Source organism: Fringilla coelebs (assembly GCF_963513975.1).
Source record: "Fringilla coelebs genome assembly, chromosome: 2".
NCBI classification, from domain to species: domain Eukaryota; kingdom Metazoa; phylum Chordata; class Aves; order Passeriformes; family Fringillidae; genus Fringilla; species Fringilla coelebs.
In genome coordinates this window covers 114,402,240-114,424,001 of record NC_140029.1, presented here as the reverse complement: position 1 = coordinate 114,424,001, position 21,762 = coordinate 114,402,240, and the positions used below count along the sequence as shown (strand labels likewise).

Below are 21,762 nucleotides of genomic sequence, written 5' to 3'. Positions count from 1 at the left end.
TCTAATAAACTGCTGTGAGATAAGTTACTGGTAGCATCCGCAGAGATGTGTGCAAATGAGCTCAAAATAATTAATACTGTGTTAGGAGAAAGCTTGTTTTTAAAAGTTTGTCTGTATTGGAGCATGCAAGATTGTTTCAGCCTGCCTTGAGAATCTTTTAGAGCAAAATTACCATAATTTATTAGGGGGAAAGCCATTTCTGTTAATCATATATTAATTATTCATAAAATCAGTATTAATTTTACCTTAATGGGAAGTTTTACCAGCTGGGTACTGGGCTTGATAATCTATTCATGTACCAAAAAAAAAAAAAAAAAGAAAGAAAAAAAGAGGGATAAATAGCTTGACTTAAAAAGAAGACATAAAAATGACTTAGGAGAGCATAAAAGCAGCAAGTATGGATATATGGGTTCCCATGGAGCTGGCTACAGCAGGGAAGTTCAGCCTGCTAAGCACTTTGTGTTTTGGCTCTGGCACTGGTTTGTGGGATTCAAGTGGAATTGCTGAAGGACGTTTGTTGCACACAAATCCTGTCTGCTTCTCCCAAATTGATTTTAGGAATTTAAATTCAGGATAAATTCCTCCTGCTGGAAAACAGAAAAAAAAAATTGCTACTTTTTAATCTTTAGTGAACCGTGTGAAATGTGGAAATGCAGCTCAGAGGATGTGTTCAGCCTGGAATGAACATGAAAAAGTAGATCCTCCGCTCTGCTAAAGGAGGATTTCAATACTTAGATTATGACTCAGGACTAGAAAGTATATTTTGCTAGAAGTTTAGCAAAATCAAAAGCAGAATTAGTTTTCAGAAATTCATTTTAATTAAAACCTTCATTTTTCTTTAATTTTCTTCTCTTTTTAAAATATTTTTTTTCTCCTGACTACTGGAAGTTCTTTTGCAAAAATGAAAACCCAGATAGAAAGGGCATTGGCTGAAGCAGGCAAATTGTAATGCCTATAAAGTGCAGCTAGTTTTATATGAACAATAAAACCTTCAGAGGATTCAGCCGATACTAAATTGTTGAGATCAGCTCTAGAGCCTTTTTATTAGGATAGCAAATGTCGAACTTATAAACAGATTTTATTTACATGTTAAGATAAAAGGCTGTTTATTCGTAAAAGATTTTTTTTGAAATGACAGTTACAACCTCCAGTGTGTGATCTGTAAAATACAATCTGATGAATTTTAGCCAGAGCCATGGAAGAGAAGCATTTGGAGTGGGAAGTCAACCCAAAAGAAACAAAACAAAATAAATTTTAAAAATTGCATGGCTTTCAGTAAGTCCAGGAAACCCAGACCGGGTCTTGGAACAACTTATGGATCTGGGTGGTCTAAAATTGAACCAATGTTCAAGAATCTTAAGTAATTATTATTTTTCTATGTGTGTGTTTAACATTGATACTATTTCCACGTTGTGGGTGGTGTGTGAACCTATGGTATGCAATCAGTTGTCATGCCTAACCCTGATCAATGCACATAAAAAAAATTATGCTATTTTACAGTTTAGTTTTTCCTTTTTTATTCATTTTCATTTTCAAAGAAATGTGGTGAAAAGTGAAGTGTGTATGGGAGCAATTTTCATCCGGAGAACTTACCAAATGATGATGCCAAAGAGGCTGAATTGTGCTGATGGTTATTCCCAGCCATGAGTATCAGCAGCTCCTTGTACTTCAAGGCATCCCAGCACCCTTTTAGACTTTCTTATCAAAATGTTAGGAAAGTCTAAAATCAGAGTTCTGCAGAGTCTGGTAATGATAATACCTCAGCACTATAACAAACAGGTACTGCTGCTATTTTGCTCTGTATTTCCCACTGAATATATTTCATTGCTTACACTGTAGTAGCAGATCAAAACCATCTGCTGCCTTGCCACCAATCCTCCTCCAGTGGAGGAGAAAATCTCAGCTGGTTTTCCATGAGGCCAGGGTGCTCCAAGGCAGGAGTACCACGGCTGCAATCCAGCTGCTGCTGTCGGTGCGGGGCCAGACCTTTGCTGGAATAAATGGAAACCTCACTCTTTGCCAAGAGCTGGAAGAGAGATAAACTCTGTTTGTTTGCTTCTCTCCCTCCCCTCTCCCCCTGCCCCCTCTGCAGCTCCATCCCCCATCACGGTCATAAGGAAGGACAGGACGTCCAGGAACAGCGTGTCCCTCTCCTGGCAGGAGCCTGAGCATCCCAACGGGATCATCTTGGACTACGAGGTCAAATACTACGAAAAGGTGGGAAGGTCAAAGGGGAGGGGTTTGCTCAGCACTGCTGGGATGAAATCATTGCATCTTGCCTGTGTTAAGGATTCAGAAACACTCAGGTTTGGACAGTCTGCCTCAACAGCACTGAGTGTTGGAACTGCTCGATTTTTGGCGATGAGAACATCAGGAAATGCAAAGTGAAATCATTGTGTTGTCTACAAAGTTCCCAGAATTCACAGAATGACTAGGTAAAAAGAGACCTCCGAGATCTCTTGATCCTTGACTCTTGATCTCTTCAAGACCATTGAGTCCATCCCAGCCCCAACACCTCAACTAAACCCTGGCACCCAGGGCCACATCCAGGCTTCATATAAATACATCCAGGGATGGTGACTCCATCACCTCCCTGGGCAGGCATTCCAGAACTTTATCCAGGACCTTCTGTAAAAAACCTTTGACTAATATCCAGCCTATATTTCCCTTGGTGCAGCTTGAGACTGTGACCTCTGGTTCTGTCAGTGCTGCCTGGAGAAAGAGCCCAACCCCACCTGAGCACAGCGACCTTTCAGGAGCTGTAGGGTGATAAGGTCATCCCTGAGTCTCCTTTTCTCCAGGCTAAACACCCCCAGCTCCCTCAGTTGTTCCTCATAAGGAATCCCCAAGCACATCAAACAGACACAAAGTAATGCAATCAATATGTAATTCCTTTCTTTTCTTATTTTCTCTACTAAAATGTTATTATTATGCTGTCAGTGTCCATCCATTTACCCACGTGCTGGTGGCACTTCCCTGTAGCATGAGCATCTTTTACATAAAAATTATTTGGAAAATGTTGGCTGGCCTACTGGGCTGGTTTGCACTGTGCAAGTTGTTTCTATGAATAACTGAATTATTCATAAGTTGTAAGCAAATGACTACAAATGAAAGAAAATCTACCTTCTGCTTTTTATTGACATTTTCTTTTATTTATGACTGTTTATTTAGACATCTTATAGATATCTGTATTTAGAAAACAAAAATTAGGTCTTTGTAATAGAATGTTTTTAGGAGGTCTTACTGGTAGCATTGAAAAGACCATAAATTGCTGTGGAGATTGAGGAGTGTGGTATTAGCCATTTTTTGATAGATCTATTGATAGCTCTATTTGATATATTGTTCCTGGAATTAACAAACTTTGAAAAAAATGCCAGAACTCTGATTTAATTGAGCATTAGCTAGCAGTCTTCATATCTAATATTCAGGCTTATATTTCATACATACCAGAGAAGATGAGAAATACTGTTAAAAATACTCTATCAGTATTCAGTTAATCTTGAAAAATTATTTTTTTCATGGAGCTTTGGAGGAGGACAATGTGGTGTTGGTAGCTCATGCCTGATCTTCAGATGAAGAAAGAGGATCACAAGGCTGGATGCTGAAAAGATTTCTCCCAAATTTATGTAATTTGATTTTGGGAAGAGTTTTTTTGGTGAGCACTTGAACCTTCAAATACCCTGGTAAAAATCTAAACACACCTCACGGTGGTGATAATGGTAGAAAAAGAAATCATCCAAAACATTTCAGCTCAGTCTCACTTAATGAAGCAGCATCCATGGACATCCGCATTGCTTTTTTCTAAATTTCGATTTGGGCAGGATCAATTTCAGTCATCCCCAGGAAAGCTGGGCTCCATCACAAGTAACAGGGACTTGGGAAGATGAATGCCAACACCCCAAATATCCCCCTCTTCCTTCTTCTATCCCAGCCTTACAAGGTGAGCATGGTGCCATGTGGGATGAGATATCCCTGTGCTCAGTTGGGATCTGCTGTCCTGGCTCTGTCTCCTCCCAAATCCTGGCTCAGCCCCAGCCTCCTCTTTGGAAAGGTGTAAGAGGCCTTGACACTGCAACCACTGCTCAGCAGCAACAAAAATATCTCTGTATCATCAAACCTGTCTGTTTTCAGTGCAATTCCCAAAGCTACAGCTGGATATGGTGAAGAAAATTAATTCCACCCCAGCCAAAAACAGCACAGGTGATCTCTTGGGTTTTACTTGCCCCAAAGGGAGAGATTTTTTTTCCCCTGCTGTACACATTCAGTTAATTTTAATTAAATCACCAACAAGTTTTATTTGTGTTAGTTTGGGATGTTTTGATCATTTTTCTACACCGAAATTGGGGTTTTCTGTTCGAGAAAATTGCCATGCAGTGCTGCTTTATGCGCAGACAGAGCACTCAGCTCCTCTCCCCGCCGGGTGTATCCACTCTCAGGGAGCGCTTGCTTGTCAGAAGACAGCTTTATAAGACAACCCACCAGTCTTAGGAGGCTGATCTTGCACATGTGTTTCTCCCCTTTGAAGTCTGTGATCAAGAGTTCATATGCACCAGACAGTTTTCTTAAACCAGGGAGCCGAGTGCTTGACAATGGGAGCCAGACCATTTAGAGCAAAAGGCTTTTAAAAAGCCAACCTTTCTGGCACCAGCATTTTTAATGTGTGTTCTGCAGGCCCTTGGGGAGTCAAAAGCCTATTCCTCAGGGTTTATGAGGGGAAAAAAAAATTAAAAAGCAAATCTGTTGTCAGGAGACTTGAATCTATGTATTTTTAAGCTTTGACAGTAGGTTCAAAACTAATTCTCTGATAAACGTACCTGGGGCAGAGCAGCTCATGCAGAATTGTTAGTCTTCATTCCTCCACCAAAGACCTTTGGAAGATGCTGCTTTTCAGTCTGGGATCTCTGAGCATGCTTCCTTCCCTCCTCTTTTATAAGGAGAGGTTTCTTTTCAAACTGGTCCAGTCCATTTGATTTTCTGCTTCAGAAATCATCTTGGTTGTACTCATGAGAAAATCCACTGCTGTTAAGTGGAAATAAACCCTTCAGAGTTAGCAAATCTAGGTGTTTCTCCTGACAAGTCATACCTGATTGCTGGTAGATAGTTTATGTTCAGCTATCCTTTTTCATCCTGTTTTTTTTTCACTTTATATATCTTTTGTCATCTCTTAGAAATTAAAAAGAGCATTCATCGTAAAGAAATTAAAAATCAGAGCATTAATAGAGCAATGCAGGTCAGCCCAATTCTGTCATGCATCTTGTTCGTGGCATTATTTTGCTAAGCTAGTCTTAAGGTATTTAGGATATTACAAGAGATTTGGAATAAAAAATACAATGTCACATATATATAAATTGTAATATCTTGTAGTTTTTTCTCATGGATTATTGTCATAAAATATGTGCAATATATTCAGTTTCTCAAGGGCAGTTAATTAACCTGCTCATTTGAGTTTTTTTCACCAGTTATTCCCTTTGTGTAGCTGAAAGAACAGAGCTTTATATGTGTCTAAAGAAATCAGTAGCTACAGCTTTAGGAAACTATTTCAACTCCTTGGAATTATTCAGAATGGCCTGGGTTGAAAGATACCTTTAAGTTCATCCAGTTACAACCCCCTGCTATAGGCAGGGATAATTTCCATTATCCCAGGTTGTCCAAAGTCCCATCCAGGGCTTTGAACACTTACACTTCATAGCATGATGAACTGAGTGGCAGTTTCTCAAAAGCAGTGTTTGGAATAGAACTGTATTTTTTGCAAAAAAATTTAGAGCTTTATTATGAAGCCCCAATTAATACTTATTCAAAACATTTAAAAGACACAAAATCTTCTTTCAGAGGGAGAGCATATGGAAATTTTAGGCACTTATTTTATGGTAAGGCATAACATTTTATGCTAAGTTAATAGTACTAAATGACGCCTCAGTTTAGTTCATCCATATAATGCTGTGCTGAATTTTAAGTGTCTCATCCATCAAAGTGCATAAATAACAAAGCCATGTTTTTCCCTTGCACAGGCCCTATTCTTGTTTCCTTCTTGTCCTTGTTCACATAATCATGTTCTCTTGAAGGAGTATCTTGTCATGTGAAGGTACAGAAAAAAGACAGCTCTTAAATACCGCTCAGAAACTATTAATTGTTTCAACTAAATATGTGGCTTACAATTAAATCACATACTCTTTTTTAAGATGGAGTCTTCTGCAAACAGTGAATGAAATTCAGCCACAGGCTCAGATTGCTAAATAGATTTGCTTTTGCCATCATAGGAATTGTGTGATCAGTGGTTACAGCCAACACAGAACTCTGCACTTTGAGGCTGAAAAAGTGCATTATATTCCAACGCACTTTGTTGCTCTAATTATTCTGGTTTTAAGTGCTGATAGACCATGAATACTCCACAAGACTTGTAGGAAATGTCATATCCATGCAGAGCTCACTTCTGGCAATAAGGGAAGCGGTATCAGTACTGTGGCCTCCTCCCAGAAATGTGTACTCAGGTTTTGGCCTCTCGAGTGAACATGAAGCTGATGGAAAAAATATTTTTCCTTCTATAATGTAAGCATTTTCTGTGCTTATCTGGAAAAGGGCAAACCATTCACCCTTCCTGGTATCAATTTAAAATGTCTCCAAAATGTGTTTTTTGTAAAACACAGTGTAAAATTATAAAATGTCATTTGCAAATGAGACACTAACAGCAGTAAGATTTGCTTCCCAGCAAAGGTTGTGTCTGGTAAACTATGCAGAAATATTCAAGAAGAAATTGCTTTGTGCATCCAAGTTCAAATTTATCCTCAGAGTGTTTGGTTGAAGTTCTGCTTGGCAAGGACTGACTCTCCTTTTTGTGTATTCCTTCTTCTTATGGCAGCACTAGTGCTGTATCTGAAGTTTTGCTTTATCCCCAGGAAAGATAAACTTGGTCTTTTATGTGGTGTTGCACTGATTTGATTACTAGTAATGTAAAAAATGACTTACAAAATATGTGTGTAAAAAGCTTCCCATAAACTGAGATACCATGACATCCTCCATACCATTGTTTTAAAGGTTTATTTTCCAAGTTCCAATGTGGATTATTAACAGACAGGGCCATGACTGTGTTTTCCCTTGCACGTATGTATCTGCACCAGAAGGAAATGTTTGCATTTCATAAAAGCAGCCTGAAGTGAGATCAAAATGAATGTCCAGTCATAGCATACACAAAAGATGTTGTGTTTTAAAGACAAGATTATTATGTCTTTGAAATTAAAATAGTTGACTACATCCAACTGAATGACGAGATAAGGAAAGCCTGCAAATTACAATACTAGGCCTTTGTTAGTTCAAAAATAAATAATTTTACACAAGCCTGTTAGCTCTTTACAGTGTCTTCCTGTAAATTTGCTCCCCTGAATTTAGAACAGAGAACTTTTTAAAGAAGTATTGGGAAACTCTGAGGAGGTCCAATGCTGATTTCCTTTTTACTTTTAATGTGCAAAGAAAATGGGCCACAGTCAACATTTTTATAGTCATTCTTTGAAGACTGGGTCCAGCTCACCCAATCTGAGGTTTAGATTCTGGATGGTAACTTTTAGGCACAGGCTTAGCTGCTTTTTCTGTTTTCTTAAATTTTTTTTCTTCCTTTTTTCCTTTCATTGTGATTTCTCGTGAGCATAATGTTGAATACTACATGGAGATTCTGGCAATTTTCCTAACCATGGTGTAAATGTTTCTGTTTCTGTATATCAAAGTAACTGCCAAGAACAGGGCACTTAGGCTTCTTTAGCACCAAAGTGAGCAGTTTCTGATGTTCACCTACTAACCTAGACTATCCTGACTCTATTCCTGCAGACAGCAGAGCAAACACACTAAAACAACTCCAGCCGCTCGAACTTTACACGTGGAGGTGAAATGGCAATGAGTGTGTTGGGTGTTTTCCAGCCCCTGAGCTCGTGCATTGGCACTGCAGAGTTGTCAGAGTGAAAATGTCAGCCCCTCAGCAGCTAATGCAATGCCATGAGACATGATGAGGATTAGGTGAGATGCTCTGCATCCGACGTGCCTGCGCTGGGCTGCCGCTTTCAGCCCGGCGGGATTCAATGGCTGCAGTGTTCTGCACGGTGCTCAAAGCAAAAGGACATCACATGAAATCCCCACCACCTCCAGAATTAAAAAAAAGTTCATGCTGGGGAACCTAAACAATTGAGATTCTCACAGTTTCCCACATGTGTGGCTGCTGGCCAAGAGGGGTTTTTTTTCCTGAGACAGTTCCAGCTGCCATATTTAGGAAGCCAAAAATGCTCTTTTGGTGCAAGATGGCTTTAGTAAAATAAGCAGTACCTCAGGCCCCAAATGCATGCTTAGATGTTAAGATTATGTGCTTACAGTGGGACAGAGACATACTTTTATCAGGATTAGCTTTTTACACAGTGTGAAGTGTATCCAAACTTACAAAATTAAAAACCAGTCCTTCTCTTATTTTATATAGAAAACATTATGTCAGACATAGGTGACTCTTAAGCAGAGAGGGTTTATGAACATAGTCCAGGATTTACTTCAGTGTGGTTTTGTTCAAATGAGGATGGACACAACTATCTCATAGTTTTTATAGCATAATAGAAAACCAGCTAAATCTGCCCTTTTGCTGAGCTGAAAAGCCTGAGTGGGGTTTCTCTTCTGACTGCTATAGAGGTAAGCACTGTCTTGTAAAATGTGAGGCAGTAAAAACTGCATCCTGCAACAGCTCTGCAGGACCCTAAAATGTCTAAGTTGGCCTGTTACAACTTCCAGTTCAGTGCAGTAGGCAAATCTGATTTATGTTTTTTTAAATAATCTTTTAATAATTTTCTTATTGTATTACAGACCACAGACAAAATGATACAAAACAATTTAATAAAATGTCATAAACTCATCATGTCTAGTATTCCATTTATAGCACAATGCCATAGCAAATCTGATTATTTAAGGTATCTTGTTAAAAGATGATTGAAAATGAATGTTTGCACAAGAGTTTTTTAGGCTAGAAATATTCAAAAATGCACCAGTGGTCTCCAGGACGTTTGTAGTAATTTAGTACCAACAACCTACAACCTCTTTTTTTTTTTTTTTAGGGTGTGGTTTTAATCTGATAATGTTTTTTTTCAAAAGCAGGAACAAGAGACAAGCTATACAATTCTGAGAGCCAAGGGAACCAACGTGACCATCAGTGGCCTCAAGCCTGACACCACCTATGTCTTCCAAATCCGAGCCAGGACTGCAGCTGGATACGGGACCAGCAGCCGCAAGTTTGAGTTTGAGACCAGCCCAGACTGTATGTATTTGTTCAAAAGGTTTTTGCTGACATCCTGCCCAGTTCCTGACTGATCTCAATGGCTGCTTTCACTCCTTCTCTAGCTGAGGAAATGTGTCTCATAACTATTTATGATGTGTCTTTCTTGGTAGCACTGCTGGATAACTTTATGTTTTATCATTAAACTTGAAACAGGCTGTAAAGGAAGTTCTATCCCAGAACTTTCACAGGTGGTGTTTTCTTCCAATTCCTGCCCTACTTCCACCTCAGGCCAGAATTGATGCCTGGCTAGACCATGGCTCTTGCTGAGGGAGGAGGTGTGATAGAAAAACAAAGAGTAGTGTCTTTCTACTTTCAAATCTTTCACCCTGATTCTGTGTATATTTGAGATAGGTTATGTATTTCATCCCCACTTCTTCCTTCTCCACCCCAGCTCTTATTCTGAAAGGCAAACAAGCTTCATGTTTAGAAAGAAGAGTTACAAATGGCTGTTATGGTGACTTGCATCTTTGGTGTTCTAGTTGAAACTAGAACTCAAGTTAGGACAATTACAGCAAGCAGGAAACAATCACTTGCAGAGATAAAAAAAATGTAACAATTTAGAGATTAATGAGTTTTCTCTGCAAAATAATGCTACCAAAAGAAGGGGAAATTGAAAAAGTAGAAATGTGGAAGGAGACAGGGGTGCACATCTCAGTAATGAGCATAAAAATTACCAGGATGACCAAGGAATGGCATAAGTTTGTTGCTGTGTTACCCCGTTAGCTGGGTGCAGCTGTGGGTGCGTAACTGGCACAGATGGGAATGGTGTGACCCTAAACAGAGGCTCTCTAACCTGCCTGGGCCAGAAATGGTAGCTGGATGCTGGTCCTCACACTAAAGGTCTAAAGCCATCCTGTCATTTTGTAACAGTTCATTTTGTAAAGTTCTGTGCTCAGGGACTACAGGGAGATACCCAAAATAAACCAGAAAATAGCCCATTTTTTCCCTGTAGACATCTGTGCCTGCACACCCTGGCTTTCCTCAACCTTCATGTGGATATTGTCAGCTTAACTGGGAAACTTAGCTCCTGAAAGCACTTCCCATCATAGAGAAGGGGAAGTGAAGGTGATGATTATGGGATTTCATGCCAAGGAAGTTCTTTACTGAGTGTGACATAAAGAATGTATGGCATACATGACATGTATGTTTGTATTTATGTATGTGTTTATGTATTAGCATCAGTTTGCCAGCAGTTGCTACAATTAGCAAGAGTAAAAATTGAGAGTAGCAGAAACAGCTTTGGTAAATTGGCAAAGACTGCTGGAGTCCTAAGTTTTCTTCTTGTATTTATTTGTTTGATGAAAAATTATGTCCTGGATTAAATATCTGCCAGGAGACCAAACGCTATATAGTGATGCCTCTTGCCTATGTGCATGTAAATTCTGATGTCACCAATGAGATGTGTGTGTGTGTGAGGTTATTTACATGTTTTTTGTTGCCTTTGCAGCCTTCTCCATCTCCAGTGAGAACAGCCAGGTGGTGCTGATTGCCATTTCAGCAGCAGTGGCCATCATCCTCCTCACAGTGGTGGTGTATGTCTTGATTGGGAGGTGAGTCTGGTGTCTGATTTGCAGATTTTCTCCTGTTGCCACATCCCAGGGGGGCCCTGTGACAGTGGCACATGGGGTGTCATGGTGTGGCTGCTTTTTAATCCTTTGTCTGCAGCCCAGGAGCTCCAAGCACTGCTCACAGTCAGTAATGAGCCCGCTCACCTTAGCAGCCCAAATCATGCAGCAGTTGTTAAAAAATGCTATAAACACATTCTCAGGCAATTGTAAAATTAAACTGTAGGGGTCAAAAATCAACAAATCCTCTCATTAGCCAATTTCCTCAAATTCCCTGAGAACATCACATGCCTCTATAGGGCACATAGAATGTAAATATCATTAAACTTTCAAACAGGCTTTTAATTGTGCAGGGAAAACATTCTATTCTGTTTCCACCTGCAGTTAATACATAAAATTCTCTGTATTAATTTTTTTTTCTCTTTACTTGTAGATTCTGTGGATACAAAAAGTCTAAACATGGCACTGATGAGAAAAGGCTGCATTTTGGGAATGGCCATTGTAAGTTACTGAAGCCTTTTAATGCTTCCAGATCTGTTGAATTCCTCCCCTAGGTAACTGATATTTTTCAATTAAAAAAAAAAAGAGCCATACCTCACTTAAACCAAGGTGAAATTAGGAAGAGAATTATCCCTTCTCTTGTGGGTAAGGGGATTTTCCCCAAACAATTATTCTTTGTTTCAACTTCTTTCATCTGTCTCCAGGTTAGTAATGAGCAAAACATCTCTGTCTATGTTCAAACAATGCATGTGGTTGGAATTGTGATATTGATCCTGCTGTGCAGCACTGAAATCCAGAGTACAACTGCAGCTTCCTCGTTATATAAAGTCTAAGAAATATATTTTCCTTTCCCAAAGCAAAATATGAATAAATAAAACCTGTCTTGGTGAACACTAAAGCTGCTATGAAAATTGCTTCCTTGACAAAGTTCACCTAAAAATAATAGTAATATTCTGATTCTGGATCCTCTCTGCGATGTACTTAATTTTGTTACCCTTTTCCATAGCAGAGCTGTGAATCCTGAAGGTTGGCTCACAGGCAAAGCTCCATCCATACACACTTTAAAACAGGAAAAAAATTAATTTTGGAGCAAGAGAAGCTGAGGGGGAAAGAATGTGATAGTCTTATTCCTGATCAGGAATGGGAGGATTACTTGGTTGGTTTTTCACTTAATCACTCTACTTTGGATTTTTATATCCTTGCAGGCAAAGATAATGCCCCTCATAGACATCAAGACAAGAAAATCCTTTATTTCACCCACATAATTCTTGATGTCTAATGAAACTTTGTTTAATAAGAAGCAGTAGTTCATCTTTGAAACTGTTTCAGCTTCAGATGAGTGTCCTGCTGTACAATGTAAACCATGGTTCAACCTTGTATTTCTGTTGTTTAGCATGTTGTAACATTAATATCTGTGGGGTTTTTGCACACAACAGTAGCACTCTATTGTTTACAAGAAAAGAGCTGCTGGTACCATAACCAGGTGGCCCCTCCCCAAATATAAGTGAATTAACATTTTAATGAGGGATTTACCTGCAGTGGCTGGAAATTAGAGCTGCTTCCCAATCCTCGTGACAATGGAATAACTGTTCTCTGACTGTTCAAATTATTATTCTTTAAACTTTCCTGCCTCTCCTTATCTCCAGAGAGCCAAGAGCAGGAATATCCACAATTTCTGTCTCCTTCCCCAGCACTGTCAGGGGATACACAAGCTGCCGCCCAACAACTGCTAACCAACTATTCTCAAAAAAAATCTCTAAGGTTACATGTGGCCCATAGAATTAATGCTTCATCATCCAAATTTAATGAGGTTATAAAATAAAAGCAGCCAGTAAAATAAGTGTCACAGACAAATAACAGGTCAGAATTTGCTCTCCTTACTCCCACACAATGGAAAGTTGCAATCACTATTCTTAAACATGGCAGTGCTGTTAAATTCCTGTGGATTAAATTGCTTTTAATTTGGCTTTAGATATTTATGTACTGTTTTCTGAGTAGTGCCATGCTGATTCACTATGCAGTAAGAGCCAATCACGGGCCTGGTATATCTGTTAGAAGTTCTTGAAAATTATTTATTATGGATTTTGCAGATATTTATCTGTTAGAATTTCTAAGTATGTACCTGTGTGGCTGTTGAAATTTTCAATCTACCAAATTACAGTAATTCCCAAAGAGTAAGAAAATTACTCCTATGAACTAAAAAAGGACAAAGTAACTTCCATGGCTGTCGTAAACTTTCAGCATCTTATACACAGCAGCTGGTTTATTTCAGTCAGTTTATTCTGAATTACTTTTAAAAAGGCTCCAGCCATGAGCTATTCCCTGCAGCCTTATTACAAATCCTATAATATTACTTCAAAGGAACAAAAATGTTTCACCTCCTCAGATCCTCTCCCTTTGCCTCCTCTGGCTGGGCCTTTTTATTTTTTTGCTACCTTTAGGGCAATTTGTGCCGTTAAAATAAAAATGTAAATTATTATGTTTGCACAGAATGAGCTGTAAAGTAGTGCAGCTTAACACATGTGCACGTGTTTATTATCTGTATTTCATGACAGAACCCAGTTACTGCACAGGCTGCCCTTAATTATTGGTGTGAAGGGATTATTCTCCTTGCAGCCACCATCACCTGATCTTGGGAACCTCTGGGGTCAGCATTAAAAGTCCCAAGCCAAAAACCCCACAGTGCAGAAGCTTTTAATTGTTATTTTTACTGGGGATGTGAGGGGGCCTGTAATGTACATTCAGCATGGACGGGAAGGAGCATTTACAAGACTTTTAACCAACAGCAATATACAGCCAATTACTTTTTGTTTTACTTGCAGGTAATTCTGTAATCATCAGGCTCTTGAAGGAAACACAGTTGCCTTTTAATGCTGTGCACACGCAGCCCTTGTGTTGGGAGCATGGCTCTTACTTGGCTTTGTTTTCAAGGCAATTAGCTTGGGAACTCAGTTTTATCCTTTTTTTTGGTCAATTCTGAGGCCAATGAACCCCCATCAAAATGATTTTTTCCTTTTTTTACATACACTTTTGCATTGTTTATAAAAACATATTTGTTCTCTCATGGTCCAAAGGTTTTTTTTCCCAATCTTTGCAACCCCAGCAAAAAAAGGTTTAACTATTTTAGCAGTGAAATAAATGCTGCAATATAATAATGCTAGGCTGGAAAGGATATTACTGAGTGGGTCAGAGCAGTGTTTGTTGAAGGAGTTAATATCTTTTACAAGACCTACTGGTACAGTTAGGGAAAGCTGGAATACATGTCTGGGAATGTAGGGTTTGTGTCAGAAGCAGAAAACTTCAAGCTGGGTATTTCACTTTTTGTTAATAAAACATATTCCTGTTGTAAAATGAGTACAGAAGAGGCAGGCACAGAAGGGACTGGGTGCAAAAACAAGCAAGGCTTTGAGCTGGGCAGGGGGAATGAGGCTGTGCTTTGCTTTCAGCATTTTTGTTGGAGACAAAGGTTGGGAATGATCTCTTCCAGCAATCCCTAGCCAAGAAACTCTAGAGGCGCCCAAAATAATAATATGGATTTATGGGGGAGCAAAGCTCTAGAACCAGCCTTTATTCAGAACAATTATCTGCCATCCTTGAATGTTCTGGCAGAGAGATTGAGGCAGGGGTACATTTTTTTAATGTATAAGTTTCTTATTATGCATCTTGATGGATTTCAGAAAAGAAAAAGCTGGAGTTAATCTGATTTCTTAATATTCCTAAGAACTTGCCAGGTTGACTGTAGCGACACATTTTGTTCCTTGCCCCTTTTTTGTAACTTTGGAAGGGTCAGTTTAAGGCACCATCTAAATGTTGCCTTCAATTGCAGATATTTGAAGTGGGTTGTCACACTTCTCTGCAGGACAGTAGTGTCTGTTTTCACGCTGGACAAAGATTCTGAGGACCCACACAAACCAGTTGGGTTTTTTCCTTCCTCTTCCTTCTTTTGATTTGGTTTCTGTTGTCTCATGAGCTTTATTTCAAGTCTAAGTAATGTTTTTCTCTCTGAATTTGTTTTTACACAGTAAAGCTCCCAGGTCTGAGAACTTATGTAGATCCACACACATATGAGGATCCCAACCAAGCTGTGCATGAATTTGCCAAGGAGCTGGATGCTTCCAATATATCCATTGATAAAGTAGTTGGAGCAGGTAATGACCACTGGATATACTGAACTAAAGATAGAGTTTTGCTGTGTATATATGGTTTTATGTCTTTAGGTTCAGAGTTGTGACTGGAAAAAAAATGTTCTAGAAAGTCTTCGAATTAGCAGGTCACATTTACAGCTGATTTCAGTGCAAAGTTAAGGGCACACAATTTTCTATTTCTTTTTTTTTCCTGAAAGAAAGGAGACAACAAGACAGCTTCTCAAAGGACACCAAGCCCATACTTGAGTGCACCAATGTTCAAAGGGAAGAGATCGTTCTGCCTCACTTCTATGTTTCTCTTTAAAATCTGTCAGCACAGAAAATGTTATCAGCTGTGAAGATGTTTTCTTTTTTTTTTCCTCTTTCCCCATGAAAAGACCCTTGACTGTTATGCCTTGAGTGAAACCACAAACTCATTTCATACCAGTCACCACACATCCATCAGGCTGCAGCGACCTTTGGCTGTTGGATTAATTTTGGTAACTGCTTTGGATTTGAATTATTGATTTAGGAGGAAAGGGTTGTCTGTCCAATAACTGGTTGTCTGAGCCATAAAGATGCCACAGGTTGTTGGATTTACAGGAAACAAGCTGGTGAAATGATCAGATTTTGTAACAGAGGAGCCAGATTACAGAAATTCTCATTACACTGGGTGTTGCAATGGAGCATGTAGCTCCTGATGGAATGTGTGCTTGCTCCTTGAAGAGAGGTGGCAGATTGTCTCATTGAGCCAGAAGATCATGGAGTGTTGCCTTTCCTCCTATATTAAAGCATTTATAAGGAGTATTATTGATTTTTAATCCATTGAAAAATACTTGTTCCTTTACTATTGGTTTTTTTTTTGGCTTCTCTCTAAGTATATGGTTTGAATTAAAACCATGAGATGTGAGAGACTGAGTGCACAGCCAAAGATTTTCAGCTGGAAAAAGTGCAGAACCCAAGGTGCTGCACTCAGTGCATCTTCTGAATCACCCAACAAAAAAAAAGGATCAGTCTTCATCCTCTCCTACTGAAGCTCAACTGTTGTTAGTTTGAAGTTATTTTATGGAAAGGTGGAATCCATGTTCCTTGCTGGTTTTAATTTTGCCCCACAAGAGTGCACTGTTCTCCATCACCTTCAGTCAAGGCAGCAAAGCTCTGCTTACTGCACATAGCAGGGAATTTGTGTGGAGATGGAGAAGGAGGAATACTCTAAATTTAAGTCCAGGAGCAGTATGTTTCCTTATAAGACTTTCAGGAGCCTCACAAATGCAAACTTTCCAAATTTGGGCTGCGTGCAATATATGAATCTAGAAAAGGAGTTCCTAGGATCATGCCATGTTTTACAGCTTGGTTGTTCTGACCTATTTTTAGTCAAGATGCATAGCAGAATAAGAAGTAAACCAAAATTTGTCAAACATGGCCTCTGGAAGCAGAGGGAAAATTTTTGAGAGGCTCCAAAAAAGGACTTTGTCCTAAAGGAGTCAGTGTTTTTAAAGATTCCCTGCTCCACTGCAGTGAGAATCAGAGATTTTCCTGGCTTGGAAGGGGCCCCCAAGGATTGTAGAGTCCCCTAAAGTGAATGGCCCCCACAGGGATTAAACCTGGACCTCTGCATCACCAGCACCCTGCTCAAACCAACTGAGCCAAGTGGCAGAGGATTCCTGCAAGCTTTTTACATCAAAACTTGCACTCAAGCTGTAATAACATAATAACACCTTTTTTTGGGCACCATAACTCAATTCATGTAATCTGGAGCACATAAGGCAGTATAGTTAACATTTCCTCTAGCAGTTGCTTGAGATGCCATCAGGAAGAGCCAGGAAGGGCAGAACAGATGAAAATCAGGCCACAGAGGGCTGTGAGCTCCCAAAATGAGTTTGTGGCATCACTTTACCCTGCTACCACCCTCAGCACATGGTAGCTTTCACATTCAGAGTGCTCTGAGGCAACTTCTTCAGGAACACTTCTCCCCAAAACCAGAAAGGCATTTCCTGCCTCTTACTGAGTCAATGACTTGTTTGAGTGAATGACTTGGTCTCTTCCTGCCCTTGTCCTTTGCAAGGCAAGTGTGGATGAAATTATTAAAAAAAAAGACAGGGATTTGAGAAGAAGGGATTCATTTAACTGCCCTGGAGTGTGACGTAAGTAATGAGACCTTCAAGTCAGGCAAACAGTCTCGACATACTGAAGTGCTCCAAGCAGTTTTTCACAGCTTTAGCCAGAAGTCTCTGAGAAGAGAGGGCTTTCAGAGCTTACATAGCTTTGAAAACATACACAAATGCAATGAGGAAATATTCTTATCCAAAAGAACCTCAAGAAAAACACCAGGGATTTTAGTGGGAGGCTAAGCATAAGAAAATTGAGGTCAGAAGCCACTTTTTCAGGCTTTTCTTTACAGTAATTTTTTCTTTTAAAATAACTCACTTATTTTTATGGATTCAGTTCAACAAACCACTTCAGAAGTTTAAATCCAACTGGGCAGTAGGAGAATACTGAAGAAAGTACTTTATTGATTTGGGGTGGATTTAACTATGTGCTTTGCTGAACAAGAAAGCAAGCATTTGCTTTTCTTCCAAAGAAGAAATATACTTGTAGCACAACGTCCTGTTAATCAAATTATTCAAAAAATTCAGGGCAGTCTGTGAACTTGTCAGGGCTACCTGAAACTGTGAAGGTTTGCAGTGTCCCAGTGAACATGGCTGATGTTCCCAAGGTTTATGAAATGTTAAAGTTTGGTGCCACTCCAAATCTGAAGGAGTTCCCTGCACAGATTTAAAATGCAGCAAAGTGAAGGGAGTAGCTGATTTCACAGAATCTTCATGTACTGTTCCCCTCAGTCTAAATGCACAGCAAACACCATCCCCTGATGTACTAAATAACCTATTTTAAAAGAAATTAGGATATCCTGAAGAGAGATCTTTGTGCCATGAACAGCCCTCCTAAGTAATGCCTATCAGCTTCCCACCTGTAAATAGACACACCAGTCAGCAGGGCAGGTTATTCCATCTTTATGTGTGTACTGTAATTAAAAATAAACGCCTCAGGAAGGCTTTGTATGAAAAGCCATCATCCTCACATCTTACAGTCAGTGCCAGGTTTTCCACTCAAACACAAGCCCTTGTTCCTCCTAAACAGTGTTTGGTGAGAGCCAGTCCGTTTCTTACTGGGATCATGTAATAATAATTTGCAGGAAAAATTGTGGTGTAACTGCATGGGTCACTATGGGTGTTGACCAGATATATGTATTTAGCATCCACGCTGCCCTGGAGATAAAAAATCATAGGTTAATGTAGTTGGGCTGCCTGGGGAGCTCTTTCCAAGGAATCCTTTTCCAGGAAAGTGAACCTGCTTTATATCCATAGACAACAGCAAACTTCATTGCTAGACAGAGCCCATCTTTTATTCTCTTGTAGCATCTGCTGGCCTTGAGGTTCTTTTGGAATCTGATTAATCACTCAAGCCCTGGGTCGTTCAGCCATGGCTGAATGGGACTGTGTTGATGGACATTACCCATAACCTTTTCCTTCCCCAAAGTTAAACAAATATCAGATACACGATTCCAGCTTTAAAATGAAGGATTGATTGCTGGGCTGCTGGCTGAAATCATAGCTAAAGTCTCCATTGACAGTAACTGTAAAATAGTTCTAAGAGCTTAGCCTGTTATAGCTTTTTGGACCATTAAAACATCAAGAAAATGGAGTTGGAAGCTGGGTGCTACAAGATTTATTTCAAGCATTTTTCCCCCCTTCCCTCTGTTTTCAAGATGTGCTTTGGTCTTCCTATTTAGTGGTGCTCTGACAGTATTGAGCTGGGGTTAGTGTTTGAACTCCTGGTAAAGTATAATGGTCATTTGGGCTTGCAGAAGTTGAATGCTTTTAATTAGGTCTGAAAAGAACTCAACTCCCTTTAGTTACTAGGACAGCTTTTAAAATTTGTTTTCTGAGCTGCTGCCTGTCTTGGCAGCCTGAAATACAAACAGTGTTAGAATCAAAGGATGTAATGTCAGTGCTTTCTAGCAATATGCATGCACATAAAAATATATTCTCCTTTGAGTGGTTATTACCTTGATAGTAGAGTTCTATGCCTAGAGGATAAAGCAGCTGGTGGTCAGATATGGTGACATTAATTTCTATGTTGTTGACTAAGTCTAGCCTGGGTTAGCAACAGAGAAAGGTCATTGCCCTACCACACATTTATTTAGGCCTTTTTTGATTAACTTGGCTGTCTAAAATATAAAAATATTGAGAAAAGAAAAGCTGAAAATGGGCATTGAAATCAGTTGCTGCTCAAATAATAATATATTGAAACTTTCTTATGTGATTTGTGTAAAAATTATTCAACTGAACAAAATTTTTAGCTGAGGTGTCTTCTTCCAACAGTTTTCTATATATTAAATACTTCCTCTTTTGAATGCTAAGATGATTTTCCTTGTGCTCTGCTCTTGCATGTTGCAAAAGGATAAACCAGTGTACACCAGGATAAACCAGCCCCCACATTCCAGGGGCCTTTTTGAGTGCTGATTCTTCTTCCTTGAATCTCTTCAGAATAACCACACTTCAGCTTTTGTCACTTTTCCGCTCTCTTTTTTAGGAGAATTTGGAGAAGTGTGCAGTGGACGCCTGAAGCTGCCTTCTAAAAAGGAAATTTCAGTGGCCATCAAAACCCTGAAAGTTGGCTACACAGAGAAGCAGAGGAGGGACTTCCTGGGAGAAGCCAGCATCATGGGCCAGTTCGACCACCCCAACATCATCCGGCTGGAGGGAGTCGTCACTAAAAGTGAGAAATTCCAGCCTGAATAATTCTCTGATTTGCTGATCAGTCAAAGGAGAGCAGAAGTGAATTATGAATGAAGTCATCCAGGTTTTTGCTCTGCAAAAAGCTCAATAATAAATTGGCAGGTTTAATAAACTCCAGAGTTAGGAATTGCTCCAAATGGGCCAGGAGGCACTGGGTGATGATCGGGTAAGGTGTCGTGGAGACTGATGAGCTGAGGCTTCTTAATTGCACTGAACTTCACTGTGTTCTGCTTTCAGCTAAGTCATTAGATCTGTCATTAGCTCTAATTAATGAACAGTCTACCTGGTACAACAACTGGTTCTAGTGAATCATTAAATAAGGCCAAACTTTTTTCCTAGATGGTTTTCATGCAGGGGAAGTACTGAATGGGATATTCAATATGTTCCAGCATAAGGCATGTTAAAACTCCAGAATTCCAGAATTCAAACATCTTGGTAAAAATCTCAAAGAAAAAGTCTTGAGGATTTAATCTGTCTGTAGTAAAATTAATTTTATCTCTATGTTTATTATATATTTACTAAATAGCCTTTTCTAAATCTGCTTTTTTGGTGCTTATGTGTTTGCTTGGGGTTTTTTTTGGTTTTTTTTGGGTTTTTTTGTTTTTTTTTTTGTTGTTTTTTTTTTGTTAAAGCATATTTTTCATCTTTGTTTATGACAACAAATCACCCTCTCTTTTTGAGACCAAAAAGATTTAACTGAAACCTCCATGTACATGTGGTACCTTCTTGGAAAAGTAATATATTTCAGCAACCCTCTTCAGCCACATTTTCTATATTTCCACTGCAGAATGAAGGGATACATTTAGCAATCAAATTTATCTACCTACATTAGTTATTAAGTGGGAGATCAATAAGGTTTTATATGAGGCAGTCATAAAAAAAAAAAAAAGGAATGCTCCAAGGTTTTTCAGGGGAGCAGAAAACATTGGTGGGATATTTTCTTGTTCATCCCAGAGGACCCTGCTGGCAAAGCAGCTCTTTGCCATTTCAGTGATCAGCTTGGAATTTGCTGAGGATGTTTCAGTTCAGCTGGATGGAAACATGCCAAACACTTTGGATTTAGGTAGTTGGTTTTATTAGTTTGAAGAAAATTTTGGTTTTTAATTGTGTGATTCAAAGTTTCACAAGGGTAGGCGTGAAAAAATTTCATAGCATACTGCTGAAAAGTGTAAGAAATGAAAACCCCACCAGAATATGTCTAAAAGTCACTAGTGAAAGGTATGTAAAACACTACATGTTATGAAGAGTCACAATTATAATAATAATAATGCCTTCTCTATGTGTGATTCATGAAATTCTATTTTGCTGATTTCAATAACAAAGAAATTATTGTTTATCTTAGGTCTCACAGTCCTAATAGGAAAGGTCTGCCTGCATAAATTAAGTTTTATCTCCTGTTTTATAGTGACACACATTTTGTACAGTCAGAATAAGATTTGCAGTCACAAAATCACTTGAAACACCAGCATCAGCCTGCACACAGCTGAGCTAAAATCTTTTTTGTTACATTTTGTATTCGTGGAGCACTTGAGGCAGTAATTTAATTGCTGTACAGGCAGGAATTTGTGCACTGCTCTTGAATGTGCATTACTAATTCTCTCTGTACTCTGTGTGAGTGACTTTTAGTGAGTTTGCCACTCAGGTGCATTCACAGCACTGCTGTCTGCTTTGGGTGGCTGGGGGAGGAGGTCAGGAGTGCCAGCTGCCCATCACATCCATGTGGGAGAGAGCAAACTCTGGATATTCCCAGCTGGAGCCAGTAAAACCTCCGGGGTACAACACCCTCTGCAGATAGCTCCAGAACAGGAGCTGAGAAATCTGCTCTGGAGATATTTGTCTCTATTATACTGGGCAAAAGTATGTGCCACAAACTCAATATTTGTTTTATTGGACATTCTTGTGATAGAAGGACAAGAAGCTTGGGAGTTTGGAGGTTTCTTTGTTTGCTTTTTTTAACAAATCAGTCACCACATCAGGCT

At 39.3% G+C, this 21,762-nt stretch overlaps 1 protein-coding gene across 1 annotated transcript in view; it reads left to right on the top strand.

Moving 5' to 3' along the window:
* EPHA3 (EPH receptor A3) overlaps positions 1–21,762 on the top strand; it is a gene marked incomplete at its 3' end in the record, with an annotated part of 172,497 nt that overhangs the window by 124,824 nt on the left and 25,911 nt on the right. Inside the window, exons 6-11 of the mRNA XM_084227195.1 lie at positions 2,093–2,217; positions 9,112–9,274; positions 10,743–10,845; positions 11,294–11,361; positions 14,883–15,008; positions 19,578–19,763. Coding sequence (XP_084083321.1) covers positions 2,093–2,217; positions 9,112–9,274; positions 10,743–10,845; positions 11,294–11,361; positions 14,883–15,008; positions 19,578–19,763 — 771 coding nt within the window. The remainder of the gene's footprint in view (positions 1–2,092; positions 2,218–9,111; positions 9,275–10,742; positions 10,846–11,293; positions 11,362–14,882; positions 15,009–19,577; positions 19,764–21,762) is intronic.